General features: G+C 41.8%; 1 protein-coding gene across 3 annotated transcripts; it reads left to right on the top strand.

Moving 5' to 3' along the window:
• Positions 1–217: 217 nt before the first annotated feature.
• Positions 218–13,756, top strand: LOC115114483 (very long chain fatty acid elongase 1-like). 3 transcript variants are annotated; one of them, XM_029642746.2, is made up of 9 exons: positions 218–451; positions 1,091–1,131; positions 11,494–11,597; positions 11,732–11,922; positions 12,062–12,142; positions 12,288–12,344; positions 12,519–12,624; positions 12,871–13,010; positions 13,134–13,756. In XM_029642746.2, the coding sequence occupies exons 3-9, from the start codon at positions 11,537–11,539 to the stop codon at positions 13,446–13,448; spliced, it is 951 nt and encodes a 316-aa protein (XP_029498606.1). In that variant the 5' UTR covers positions 218–451; positions 1,091–1,131; positions 11,494–11,536; the 3' UTR covers positions 13,449–13,756. The 3 variants fall into 3 exon arrangements, with proteins under 3 accessions (XP_029498606.1, XP_029498607.1, XP_029498605.1); XM_029642747.2 differs by lacking the exon at positions 1,091–1,131; XM_029642745.2 differs by lacking the exons at positions 218–451; positions 1,091–1,131 and adding an exon at positions 5,182–5,453.
• The last annotated feature ends 72 nt before the right edge of the window (positions 13,757–13,828 follow it).

Genomic DNA, 13,828 nt, shown 5'->3' with positions numbered 1-13,828 from the left:
AGGTAGGACTAGATATGTTTAAATAGTGGAGTAGGGTGATGAGTTTTTAACGAGTGTAGGGGTAGATGATATGGTATTTGTTGATTTATTTGACTTTTTCAAGTAAAGTTCATGAGTTATACTCAAGTCTAGTAGGTGGCGGTAATGCAACTATTATTGGATGCCAACCGCCGTTAAAACTCATCGAAGAAGAACAAGAAGAAGAAGTAGTAGTAGACGTAGTAAACAGCATCAGCTTCTGGTCAGAAGAGGGTTTGCATTGTGTAGGCTACACTCAGTTCAATTATACAAGCGCGCGGTGACTTCGCTGGAGGGTGAGCATTTTAGTAGGGAAAGGTTACAGTTACCTAGAAATCATTTGAAAAGTTCAGCGCTGGCTAATTAGTGGGTATTGGCAAGGGCTTCAGCACTGCAACCTTGGAGCGATTTAATACAGCCCACCAATCCTCCGGTGAGTGCATGCATGCAGGAAAAAAAAGGTTTTATCCACCTGCAACACGCATGTATCTTTGGAACGAACTTCAAATCTTGAAACTGATTTGGTCTAAGGTGTTAACTTTAGCTGTATGAAGAAAGTTCATTAGGGATGGGTGTGCTGACACTAAAGCTATGCTTTCACGAGTAACTTTGGCTATTGTAATGGTTTGCCAGTGTCATTATCCCATGTACATCATTATAATAAAAGTGGTTTGTCCCAACACAAAATTATGAGTGAGTGACTGAGTAAAGTCAATCCCAGTCTAGAAAAACCTGTACAGTAATAGTTTTAGTACATCTAGGTCTATTAGGTTACATTTACATTTACATTTAAGTCATTTAGCAGACGCTCTTATCCAGAGCGACTTACAAATTGACCATCAAGGCTGTTGTACTGTACAACTTGATTTAATTGAGTTTGTTTGACAATTGTTTCCAAAGACTTAATATTGGGGACATGGTAACCTGCAGGGGCTAGGCCTCTTAGACCTAATATAGGTTAGGATCTTCCTTGTCACCCTAGTCTGTTTTCCTTCTTTCATGCATGACTGTCAGCAAAGATAGGACATGCCAATGCCATTTGTCTCAGTTAGTGTTCCCTTGCCTTCTTCAGGTATTCAAGCATCAGCATCCCAACTGGCATCATCTGTCTAGGTGACGGTCACACTCTTCAAAAAACACCCACCCTTCTCTTTCTCCAAGAGTAAAACATGGCTACAAGATCAAGTTCATCTAAGCAGAAAGGCTATTCTATTGACTTGTATAGTAGAGAGACCTATACATTTAAGTCTTGTAATTTCATTTTAGGTCCTTGAATATGTTGTGGCACTGGTACACAATACAGAGCAGTATGTGACTAATGACATCATGCACACACATGACATGAACATATTACCAAGTAAAACCTCGGCCAAGTTCAATGCTATATTGTTTTACTGCGGCTCTCGTAGAAATTAAATTACAACCAACAGCAATTCAGAGAGTTTGGTTTGAAAAGCTGTATAGCCATGTTCTATACGTAATGGAGTCTGTGATTTCCTCATAAATCAAATCCAACCTGACATGTAGGCTACAACACATGACACAATCCAAGGATTCCAACTATGTCACTGTACTAGAAAGAAAAGTTTGGGGTTGAGGTGGCCACCAGTTTACCATTTCAGCAATTCGCCTTGTGTACTGTTCAAACTCGAATCATGGGATTTACTTCTCAAAAGTAAATACTCATAGAAAGTATTTTGTAGGCTAGAGCAGGACCGAGAAGTTGTTTAGTTAGTTCAGCTCTTACAAGACTCATAACCTTTCACCCAGCAAACCATCCCACACCAAAGGGGAAGTTGGTATCTAGGCTAGTTAGGCCACCGTGTCTGTAGCCTGTGGTTCATTTTTCATTCATGATCTCATTTACTGTTAGTCCGAATATTTGCTATAGTCATATATATGGTTTCTGTAGAATAGAGTGTAGCTGTCAGTTGTTTTGGAAATGTACACTTGGTTTCAGTCTTGTGGTTAGGATATTGATCAAAATGTCATTCAAAAATTCAGGTGGAAGGGTTTCTGGCCTCTGCATTTTGTTTGGAACAAGTTATGCAGCTTTTAAAAATAGAAAATGCTTTTGTTTTACTCACGGGTAACATCATAGGCCTAGTATATTCTTGTTTGTATGGTAGGATGTAAGTGATTTTTAAGATGAAAACATTAAATGCCACCTAATGCTGAGATGGCAGTGAAACTTGTGTTGCAATTGTTCATGAGCAGAAAGTACCCCTGTTCTCGATGGCCTATAGTGGTTGACAACTACACCCAGTGTGAGACTACAGGTCCAGTCAATCCCCCATCTATATCAATGCTGAAAAGAGGGACAAGAAAGTGATTGCCCTCTGTAAATACTGGAGATTTGGCTGAAACTTCAGTCCATAGGGAAGTGGTGTATCTGACTGAGAAAGAATGCGGGAATGAATTAATGGAAACTGTTATGTGTTGTGTGTGTGATTTAACCTTGTCTGTGTTTGTTAAGGTGGAAATGTTCTTTGGTCTGTTTCAGCTCCTATCACATTTTCACTTTAGAGATGTGATGGCGTCTTCCTCCTCCCCTCACCCCATCTCACTTCATCATCCTTCTCCTCATCCTCTCATCTCAGTCTCAAACACTGGCTCTATGCCTAAATTTGAACACAGAAACTAGGTAGGAGAAATATGCACTCAAAGCCCTCATTCCTATGATGATGTTGTCATGTCTTACACAACCACGCCCCATTAATTTTCAGTAGAGGGAAGCAATGTGGGCGGAGGGACCATGGGGCGACGCGTGCTTGGGCGAGGGTGCGTGAACAAGGTGGACCGAAGTTGGGGAAAGCTGAACTTTATGCAAATACTCTGCAATATCACAACGTTATTGACCAATCGAAAACAAATATGGACCTCCACAAGTCTGGGTCATTCTTGGGAGCAATTTCCAAACGCCTGAAGCTACCACGTTCATCTGTACAAACAATAGTACGCAAGTATAAACACCATGGGACCACGCAGTCATCATACCGCTCAGGAAGGAGCAAAGGACCTTGTGAAGATGCTGGAGGAAACAGGTACAAAAGTATCTATATCTACAGTAAAACGAGTCCTATATCGACATAACCTGAAAGGCCACTCAGCAAGGAAGAAGCCACTGCTCCAAAACTACCATAAAAAATATAGAATACGGTTTGCAACTGCACATGGGGACAAAGATCGTACTTTTTGGAGAAAGGTCCTCTGGTCTGATGAAACAAAAATTTAACTGTATGGCCATAATGACCATCGTTATGTTTGGAGGGAAAACGTGGGATGCTTGCAAGCCGAAGAACACCATCCCAACCATGAAGCATGGGGGTGGCAGCATCATGTTGTGGGGGTGTTTTGCTGAAGGAGGGGCTGGTGCACTTCACAAAATAGATGGCATCATGAGGTAGGAAAATTATGTGGATATATTGAAGCAACATCTCAAGACATCAGTCAGGAAGTTAAAGCTTGGTTGCAAATGGGTCTTCCAAATGGACAATGACCCCAAGCATACTTTCAAAGTTGTGGCAAAATGACTTAAATGTAAATGTAAAATGGCTTAAGGACCACAAAGTCAAGGTATTGGAGTTGCCATCACAAAGCCCTGACCTCAATCCTGTGGGCAGAACTGAAAAAGTGTGTGTGAGCAAGGAGGCCTACAAACCTGACTCAGTTACACCAGCTCTGTCAGGAGGAATGGGCCAAAATTCACCCAACTTATTGTGGGAAGCTTGTGGAAGGCTACCTGAAACGTTTGACCCACGTTAAACAATTAAAGGCAGTCCTACCAAATACTAATTGAGTGTATGTAAACTTCTGACCCACTGGAAATGTGGTGAAAGAAATAAAAGCTGAAATAAAGCATTCTCTCTACTATTATTCTGACATTTCACATTCTTAAAGTAAAGTGGTGTTCCTAACTGACCTAAGACAGGGAATATTTACTAGGATAAAATGTCAGGAATTGTGAAACTGAGTTTAAATGTATTTGGCTAAGGTGTATGTAAACTTCCGACTTCAACTGTTTCTAGCACTACCTAGCCTGATTGCTTGCTAACACCCACATGAAAGCAACGCTAATGTAGCTATCCAAATTGTGTTATGTGGAAATGAACTGTAAGCAGCCATGTAATCATCACGTAATGATGATGGTATATGGCCTTTTACAGAGTATCCCCCCGTGTGCTTTCCCCCAGTGAAAGTCCTAAAGCACTGTGTAAACCCACACAGTTCTCAATGTCTTTTTTTATGTTCTTTTTTTGCCTGTACACTGCTCGTTTCCAGATTCTTCTCATTCCAGTCGCCCTTTAATTCCAGTGTAAGGATGAGTGAGTACATTTCAAGGCCGTTCTTCCACTACCACGCCCATCACCAGTTCTCAGTGCCTGAGGAACAGGTAGAACCAGTGCTACTGGGAGATAGTGGAACCTGTCATACTGTGGCGGTGTACAGTAAGTAGGACCCACCAGCGCAAACTCCGTGCCTGTCGCTGGGTGACGATCCCTCAGGCAGGATAGGGACACATTAAATCCCCATTATTCCCTGTCAAATCCCCATGCCTCATAATTATTCACCTGTAGCTCTGACTGGGTTGACGATTGGGTTTTATGATTGTGATGATCAGAATTACAATGATGAAAAGATTGATGATGATACTAATTGAAACGGAAATTATAGGAGCATCAGAAAAATGTTTTCTCAAACTTCAATATCACTAACATGTACTAAAAATTCTAAGAGCAAAGTTCCTCAAATTATATTGTTGCTAGCAAATTATTCCTGGACATCAATGCTTTGCAATTTTATGTTGAGCTCCCAAGCAATGGGAAGACAGATATTTTCCAATCCTTTTACATTTTCATTAGTCATTCTTGGGATGTGGGATGTTCGTTTTTGTTACATAAATGTGTGCTATGTGATGAGGGGGCCATTGTTTAACAAAGAGACCATTCAAACTCTCAAGAGGTCGCTACTGGATTCTCCCTCACTTACTACCTTCATATACACAACCTTCTCAGACGACCAATGGGCAATCCCTCTTTTTCTGCTGAACCAATCAGAGAAAGGTAGTGGTTAGGGGAGCGTGAGTCTAGATGTTGAAACAGGGTGTGGTCCTGAAACTAGGTGGGCGTTGTCACTAAGTAGTGTGCTTGGCCTTGAGGGTTTAAATCTGAGTTGAATGAGTCATATAGCTGTCCTCATCTCTCTCTTTCTGACTTAATCTGACCTGGCTTTATGTGGCCTATTTCTAGACCGTCAAACATTTGAGGACTTCAAGGAAGAAACAAGCACTCTTCTTTTTTTTTCTTCAGTTAATCTCTCTTTGACTCTTCTGTTTTGCTGGGCCTGGATCATTGTGAGCTCAGTGGTTGTGACTCTCTTGTATATGTGCCTGAAGGACTGCCGATTTGGGGAGAGTACTGAGGACAACTCGGCAGGTGAGTCTTGTGTTACCAGTGATGCTCAGTGTTATACTCCATCTAACACTGCTGTCTATTTACTTTACTTCAAGTTTTTTACTCTTATAACACATACCCAAACTGTCAGGGCAGGTTTTCCTTTTACCTGTAGATCTTGTATTGAGACCCTTGGTGGATATGATGACACTGGATATGACACTTTTACCTGTAGGTCTTGTATTGAGACCCTTGGTGGATATGATGACACTGGATATGATGACACTTACCTGTAGGTCTTGTATTGAGACCCTTGGTGGATATGATGACACTGTCCCATCTTTGTCATGTGTGCAATTGGTTTTATTGCATTGTATGGCAATGACATAGTAGTGTCCCACATTCATTCTCTCGCTCTCTCTGTCCTTAGTTTGCCGGCTCACCTCCATCCCATTCTATCTTCCTGTCATTTTTCTCAATCAACTCCTATCTAGTGACCTCATACCACATACTGGCTGTTAAAACCAGTTCACCTCTCTGCCTCTGCCTCACCTGTTTGACTGTCTATGTTAGTCATTGAGAGAACACTTCATTGTCTAAGGAGTAGCTAAGGAAATGTTAAATACTGCTGAACAAGCACTTTGTAAAACTACTGCCATCTTGTATTAGCAGCTATATACAATTTTAAAAAACATGACATTTCACAAGACATTAAGGGTGTGCCCTTTTGTACATGTGTGTGTATAGTGCGTATGTTATCGTGTGTATGCGTGTCTGTCTCTTCAGACCCTGCTGTGTGCTAGTAGTAGTTTAAACAGACCGCTCGGCGCAATCAATATGTTGATACTTCTGTAGTGATGGAGTCAATCTCTCCTCTACTTTGAGCCAGGAGAGATTGACATGCATCTTTATTAATGTTCGCTCTCAATGTACATCTAAGGGCCAGCCGTGCAGTCCTGTTCTTGGCCAATTGTAAGTCCCTCTTTGTAGCACATGACCACATGACTGAACAGTAGTCCAGGTGCCACAAAACTAGGGCCTGTAGGACCTGCCTTGTTGATTGCGTTCTTAAGCAGGCAGAGCAGAGCTTTATTATGGACAGACCTCTCCCCATCTTAGCTACTGTGGCATCAATATGTTTTGACCATGACAGTTTACAATCCAGGCTTTCCCCAAGCAGTTTAGTCTCCTCAACTTGCTCAATATCCACATTATTCATAAGGTTTTGTTTGGGTTTTAGTGAATTATTTGTCCCAAATACAATGCTTTTAGTTTTAGAAATATTTAGTACTAACTTGTTTGTTGACACCCATTCTGAAACTGACTGCAGCTATTTAAGTGTTGCAGTGATTTCACTTGCTGTGGTATCTGACGTGTATGCTGATGACTTAACATTATACATAGCGATCAGGCTTTCTCAGTGGTAGGTCATTAGTAAAGATTGAAAAAGGTAAGGGGCCTAGACTGCTGCCCTGGGGAATGCCTGACTCTACCTAGATTATGTTGGAGAGGCTTCCATTAAAGAACACCCTTGGTGTTCTGTTAGATGGGTAACTCTCGATCCACAATAGAGCAGAAGTTTTCCCAGCAGCAGATTATGATCAATAATGTCAGCCACTGAAGTCTAACAAAACAGCTCCCACCTTTTTTATTATCAATTTATTGTAGCCAATCATCTGTAATTTGTGTAAGTGCCATACATGTTGAATGCCCTTCGTATAATCGTTCAGAAAACCCCCAAAGGTTTACTAAGGGTTGGTAACAGGCTGATTAGTTCACTGTTTGAGCTACTAAAGGGGGACTTACTATTCTTGGGTAGTGGAATGACTTTAGCTTCCCTCCAGGCCTGAGGGCACACACTTTCTTAGATTGAAGAGATGTCACATAGGACTGGCAATATCATCCTCAGTAATTTTCCATCCAAGTTGTCAGACCCCGGTGGCTTGTCATTATTGATAGACCAAAACATTTTCACCTCTTCCACACTCACATTTTAGAATGCAAAATTATAATGCTTGTCTTTTGTTATTTGGTCAGTTATGCATGGAGGTGCCAGACTTGTTTGCCATTCATTTTTCCTCATCCCTCTCAACCATAAAATGTTCAAATTCCTCAATCCACTGGGATTTATAAGTTTAGTCATTTTCTTAGTGGGTGCATGCTTATTAGTAACTGAAATGATTCATTTCATAAACGTGTCCAGTGTAGTGTTTGGTTGCTCCTCATTACACACCACAGACCAGTAAATATGCTTTACATCTTCAGCACAGAACTTCTTGTATGACATTTTATACACTATATTAGGACCAGACTATGGCACTTTGGTTTTTCTAGATATGGCTACTATATTATTATCTATACATCCTATGGATTTGGATACTGCTTTAGAGCATATTTCTGCAGCATTAGTTAAGATATGATCAATACATCCCTATGCTGTTTGTAAATACACTGGTAGGTTCACTGATAACCTGAACCAGGTTGCAGGCACTGGTTACAGTTTGAAGCTTTTTGGGGTGGGCAGCTTGACAGCTAGTCAATATTTAGGTTGATATTACATACATTATCAAGCATTTCACACATTATCCAGACACTGACAATTAGCACTTGGTGTTCGATAGCAACTACCTACAAGAATGGGCTTTAGGTGAGGCAGGTGAACCTGTAGGCATATTACTTCAACAGCATTTGACATGAGATCTTCTCTAAAGCTTTACAGGAATATGACTGAACATAAACGGCAACACTTCCTACCATTGGCATTCCTGCCTCTTCTGAAGATGTTGAAACCATGTATTGCTACCACTGTATCATCAAAGGTATTATAGTATTTGAGTTCAGAGATAGTCAGTATATGAATGTTATGTTACTAGTTATCGATTTCATGAACATTGTTACTTACGTAGGCTACATATGTTAATATGGGCCATTTTTTTTCTCACTTTTCTGGGATTCTTGACAGCTCAACGACAACATGGTGGGGATGATTTGAGCAAGGCTTTGGTCACTGATAAATCATTGGGTCTGTTTGTGAGAATATGATTTTATTAGTTAAGTGGACAGATTGATTTTAGTTTGACTCTATGCTAAAGCCTATATAGTAGATGTATTATACAGTGCATTCAGAAAGTATTCAGACCCCTGTAATTTTTCCACATTTTGTTACGTTACAGCCTTATTCTGAAATTGATTAAACTGTTTTATATACACTGCTCAAAAAAATAAAGGGAACACTAAAATAACACATCCTAGATCTGAATGAATTAAATATTCATATTAAATACTTTTTTCTTTACATAGTTGAATCTGCTGACAACAAACACACAATAATTATCAATGGAAATCAAATTTATCAACCCATGGAGGTCTGGATTTGGAGTCACACTCAAAATTAAAGTGGAAAACCACACTACAGGCTGATCCAACTTTGATGTAATGTCCTTAAAACAAGTCAAAAGGAGGCTCAGTAGTGTGTGGCCTCCACGTGCCTGTATGACCTCCCTACAACGCCTGGGCATGCTCCTGATGAGGTGGCGGATGGTCTCCTGAGGGATCTCCTCCCAGACCTGGACTAAAGCATCCGCCAACTCCTGGATAGTCTGTGGTGCAACGTGGCGTTGGTGGATGGAGCGAGACATGATGTCCCAGATGTGCTCAATTGGATTCAAGTCTGGGGAACGGGCGGGCCAGTCCATAGCATCAATGCCTTCCTCTTGCAGGAACTGCTGACACACTCCAGCCACATGAGGTCTAGCATTGTCTTGCATTAGGAGGAACCCAGGGCCAACTGCACCAGCATATGGTTTCACAAGGGGTCTGAGGATCTCATCTCGGTACCTAATGGCAGTCAGACTACCTCTGGCGAGCACATGGAGGGTTGTGCGGCCCCCCAAAGAAATGCCACCCCACACCATGACTGACCCACCGCCAAACCGGCCATGCTGGAGGATGTTGCAGGCAGCAGAACGTTCTCCACGGCGTCTCCAGACTCTGTCACGTCTGTCATGTGCTCAGTGTGAACCTGCTTTCATCTGTGAAGGGCACAGGGCGCTAGTGGCGAATTTGCCAATCTTGGTGTTCTCTGGCAAATGCCAAACATCCTGCACGGTGTTGGGCTGTAAGAACAAACCCCACCTGTGGACGTCGGCCCTCATACCACCCTCATGGAGTCTGTTTCTGACCGTTTGAGCAGACACATGCACATTTGTCGCCTGGTGGAGGTCATTTTGCAGGGCTCTGGCAGTGCTCCTCCTGCTCCTCCTTGCACAAATGCGGAGGTAGCGGTCCTGTTGCTGGGTTGTTGCCCTCCTACGGCCTCCATGTCTCCTGATGTACTGGCCTGTCTCCTGGTAGCGCCTCCATGCTCTGGACACTACGCTGACAGACACAGCAAACCAGTGTTTATACTGCTCAAAAAAATAAAGGGAACACTTAAACAACACAATGTAACTCCAAGTCAATCACACTTCTGTGAAATCAAACTGTCCACTTAGGAAGCAACACTGATTGACAATACATTTCACATGCTGTTGTGCAAATGGAATAGACAACAGGTGGAAATTATAGGCAATTAGCAAGACACCCCCAATAAAGGAGTGATTCTGCAGGTGGTGACCACAGACCACTTCTCAGTTCCTATGCTTCCTGGCTAATGTTTTGGTCACTTTTGAATGCTGGCGGTGCTTTCACTCTAGTGGTAGCATGACACGGAGTCTACAACTCACACAAGTGGCTCAGGTAGTGCAGCTCATCCAGGATGGCACATCAATGCGAGCTGTGGCAAGAGGGTTTGCTGTGTCTGTCAGCGTAGGTTCCAGAGCATGGAGGAGCTACCAGGAGTCGCCTCTTCACTGTTGACGTTGAGATGTGTTTTGTGGGTACTATTTAATGACGCTGCCAGTTGAGGACTTGTGAGGTGTCTTTCTAAAACTAGACACTAATGTACTTGTCCTCTTGCTCAGTTGTGCACCGGGGCCTCCCACTCTTTCTGTTCTGGTTAGAGCCAGTTTGCGCTGTTCTGTGAAGGGCGTAATACACAGCGTTGTACCAGATCTTCAGTTTCTTGGCAATTTCTAGCATGGAAAAGCCTTAATTTCTCAGAACAAGAATAGACTGACGAATTTCAGAAGGAAGTTCTTTGTTTCTGCCCATTTTGAGCCTGTAATCGAACCCACACATGCTGATACTCAACTCGTCTAAAGAAGGCCAGTTTTATTGCTTCAAGCAGGACAACTGTTTTTAGCTGTGCTAACATAATTGCAACAGGATTTTCTAATGATCATTAGCCTTTTTAAATGATAAACTAGGATTAGCAATCACATCGTGCCAGTGGAACACAGGAGTGATGGTTGCTGATGCTGAATGGGCCTCTGTACGCCTATGTAGATATTCCATTCAAAATCTGCCGTTTCCAGCTACAATAGTCTTTTACAACATTAACAATGTCTACACTGTATTTCTGATCAATTTGATGTTATTTTAATGGACAAAAAATGTGATTTTTCTTTCAAAAATAAGGCCCTTTCTAAGTGACCCCAAACTTTTGAATGGTAGTATATTTGAAATAGTATTTGAACCCAAGTCTGATTTTATATCCATGGCTAATAGTTGAATATAACACTTGGCTATTATAGAAAAGTGACAGTAATATTACAAAGGCTACCTATGAATATTCCCTGTAGGATCTATTTGACATTGACTGACATGCAGTATACTACCTACCGCATTGTGCCCTGGAGCAAGGCACTTTACCCCTAAGTGCACCAGGGAAGCTGCTCTGCCGCAGCCCCTGTGCTGCTTCCAGCCTGTGATGTGTCATGTTGGCTATTACGGTGACAACAATAAGAAGGTATATCTGTGCAAATGGACCAATAAAGCAAGTGTTGTATTGTTTTATTATCAGTCCGTCATCAAAGCAGGTATATGATGGGCCTGTGCAGCTGCCTCTTGTTTGTTTAGTGTGGGAGGCCGTGTGGCAGTGCTTTGTTCATCATCTTACGTCTCTATAGGTCTCAGTACACATTATTGCATCCCCTGCCATTATCACCACCAAGCTAATTGTATTTTTGTCTGTATATTTCAGTTTTTTTTGATTGACTGAATAAAGGAGAAAAGAGGCCATCAAGATGCTGCGAGAAGTGGGGTCCAATATTATGGTGTTTTATGAGTATGTATTGCAGAGAACGGGTGAGTGCTTTCGCATGAGTTTATATTTTTAATTTAATTTTTCATCAATTTGGATATTTGCAGTTTGTACCATACTGTTGGTGTAACCTGTATTGTGGTCTCAAATATTGATTTGCTTGATTTCTTGTCCTCAGACCACCGGTTGTTGCCCTACCCGTTGATGCGGACCCCCTTCCAGATGACCAGCATCCTGATGGGCTATGTGTTCTTCTCGCTGTACGCAGGGCCTCTGTTGATGGCCAACCGCAAGCCATATAACCTCAAAACAGCCATGATCATCTATAACTTCAGCATGGTGTCCCTAAACGCCTTCCTAGTCTATGAGGTGAGCAAAGCATTTAGTTATTCAGGAGAATGAAAGTTCTTCAAAGAGCCTTGTTGTGAAGACATACTATACTGTAGTAAGACTTTTCCCAGCGTTTATGAATTGATGTGACAGCGAGTTCTGTGCTTTGCCTTTGCAGTTCCTGATGTCAGGATGGGGAACCACTTTTACCTGGAGATGTGACCTGTGTGACTACTCAAGCAACCCACGGGCTCTAAGGGTATATATCTTGTTGTTTCTTTGAGAGAATCTGTATTGCATCTCCATGAAATGTATGTTTTACTTTACATTCAAATATGCATATGTGATTTTTATTCTGTGCTCTTTATTTTCTGTACTTTTTTTTTTTTTTTTCCTTTTGTCAGATGGTTCAAGTGGCCTGGTGGTTTTTGTTCTCTAAATTCACTGAGCTTCTGGACACCGTAAGAGCGATTTCTCTATCAGAACATTGTTTGTGAATAAAATGCTAGCTTAAATCATTTAGATTTTGTACATATTCTGACTGCATCTTTCTCCGACACCCTTTAGTAAAATACAAATGGAGATTTCTGAACAATGTTTGCTTTAAGTAACTTGAGCTCTTGTCTGATTTTCAGTTTTTCTTTGTGCTGCGTAAGAAACACAGCCAGATCACATTTCTACATGTCTTCCATCACTCCTTCATGCCCTTCACGTGGTGGTGGGGAATTACCATTGCTCCTGGTAAGCTTGACCTCTGACCTCATCCCAATGCAGTGTGCTTACAGCTGGTCATGTAACCTGTTTAACATTAACTTTTGGGGGGTTGTTTAAATCATCTTTATCACAATGAATCTTCTGAAATTTTACAAGGGAATAAAAACACTAAACAAAATCCATTTAGTAACATATTTATTTTGTTATCCCCCTGTGATTTAAGAATTACTCTCAGATTATGTTTGTTTTAATACTGTCTTTGTGAACCTCCAGCAGGGGGAATGAGCTCGTTCCATGCCATGGTCAACTGCTGTGTCCACGTCATCATGTACACCTACTACGGCCTGTCCGCTGCCGGACCTCGCTTCCAAAAATACCTCTGGTGGAAGAAGTACATGACCGCAATCCAGCTGGTGGGTGTTATTTCTTAATGATGTACTATTGGAAGAAAGTATGTTAAAGGGGAGCATTTGTGGATAGCTGTGAATTGGTAACTCCTGTGCAAAGTTCACATCAAAGTGTTCTTCCTTCTATAGATCCAGTTTGTGCTGATCTCACTTCACATCTCTCAGTACTACTTCATGGAGAAGTGTGACTTTCAGGTGCCCATGTTCATTCACCTGATCTGGATGTACGGCACCTTCTTCTTCCTACTATTCTCCAACTTCTGGATTCAGGCCTACGTGAAGGGGAAACGGCTGCCTACGGCAACTATGGAGAAGCTAAAGCAGAATGCCGTTATTAACGGCGACGTTACAGTGGTCATCAACAGCAAGCCGCTGGAGAATAGCAACGGGACAGCACATCGTGTCAACGGCCATAACCAAATAGGCAAAGTGAAGGAAGTCTAGTTTCGTCCTTTTGGAAGGGGGGAAACAACTGTCTGAAGGAGCCTGAAATGCCAAAGATTCCAAAAATGCCAAAGATTCCAAAAAAGTATACTCTTAGCTACTGAACACTTTATATTTATCTGCAGTTCATGGAATATGAATGGCGTTATGGACTTGGCAGTTATTCCCTACTTGCCACACTTTTAAATTGTGGGTAGTTGAGGGAACATTGTTTTAACTGTACGTCACTAATACCTCAAACCCAGGCTTGAAATGGACTCTTCTGGTTTGACTGGAACACACTTGTAAATACAGTTACTTTCAAAGAGGTGGTGTTTGTCACTGACCAACTCAGTCATTACTTTGAGGCACAAGACAGCAGCATTCTTGATAAGGGTCCT

Source organism: Oncorhynchus nerka, linkage group LG9b (genome assembly GCF_034236695.1).
Source record: "Oncorhynchus nerka isolate Pitt River linkage group LG9b, Oner_Uvic_2.0, whole genome shotgun sequence".
Taxonomy (NCBI): domain Eukaryota; kingdom Metazoa; phylum Chordata; class Actinopteri; order Salmoniformes; family Salmonidae; genus Oncorhynchus; species Oncorhynchus nerka.
Note: the sequence above shows the minus strand (reverse complement) of the source record. Positions and strands in the feature narration are given on the sequence as shown.

What these genes read in the sequence shown, in the direction of transcription:
- LOC115114483 (XM_029642747.2), top strand. Translation starts at nt 11,537, where the DNA reads ATGCTGCGAGAAGTGGGGTCCAATATTATGGTGTTTTATGAGTATGTA. An exon ending in GTATGTATTGCAGAGAACGG is followed by an intron (nt 11,598 to 11,731) that starts GTGAGTGCTTTC and finishes TCTTGTCCTCAG; the next exon opens with ACCACCGGTTGTTGCCCTAC. An exon ending in ACATGACCGCAATCCAGCTG is followed by an intron (nt 13,011 to 13,133) that starts GTGGGTGTTATT and finishes TTCCTTCTATAG; the next exon opens with ATCCAGTTTGTGCTGATCTC.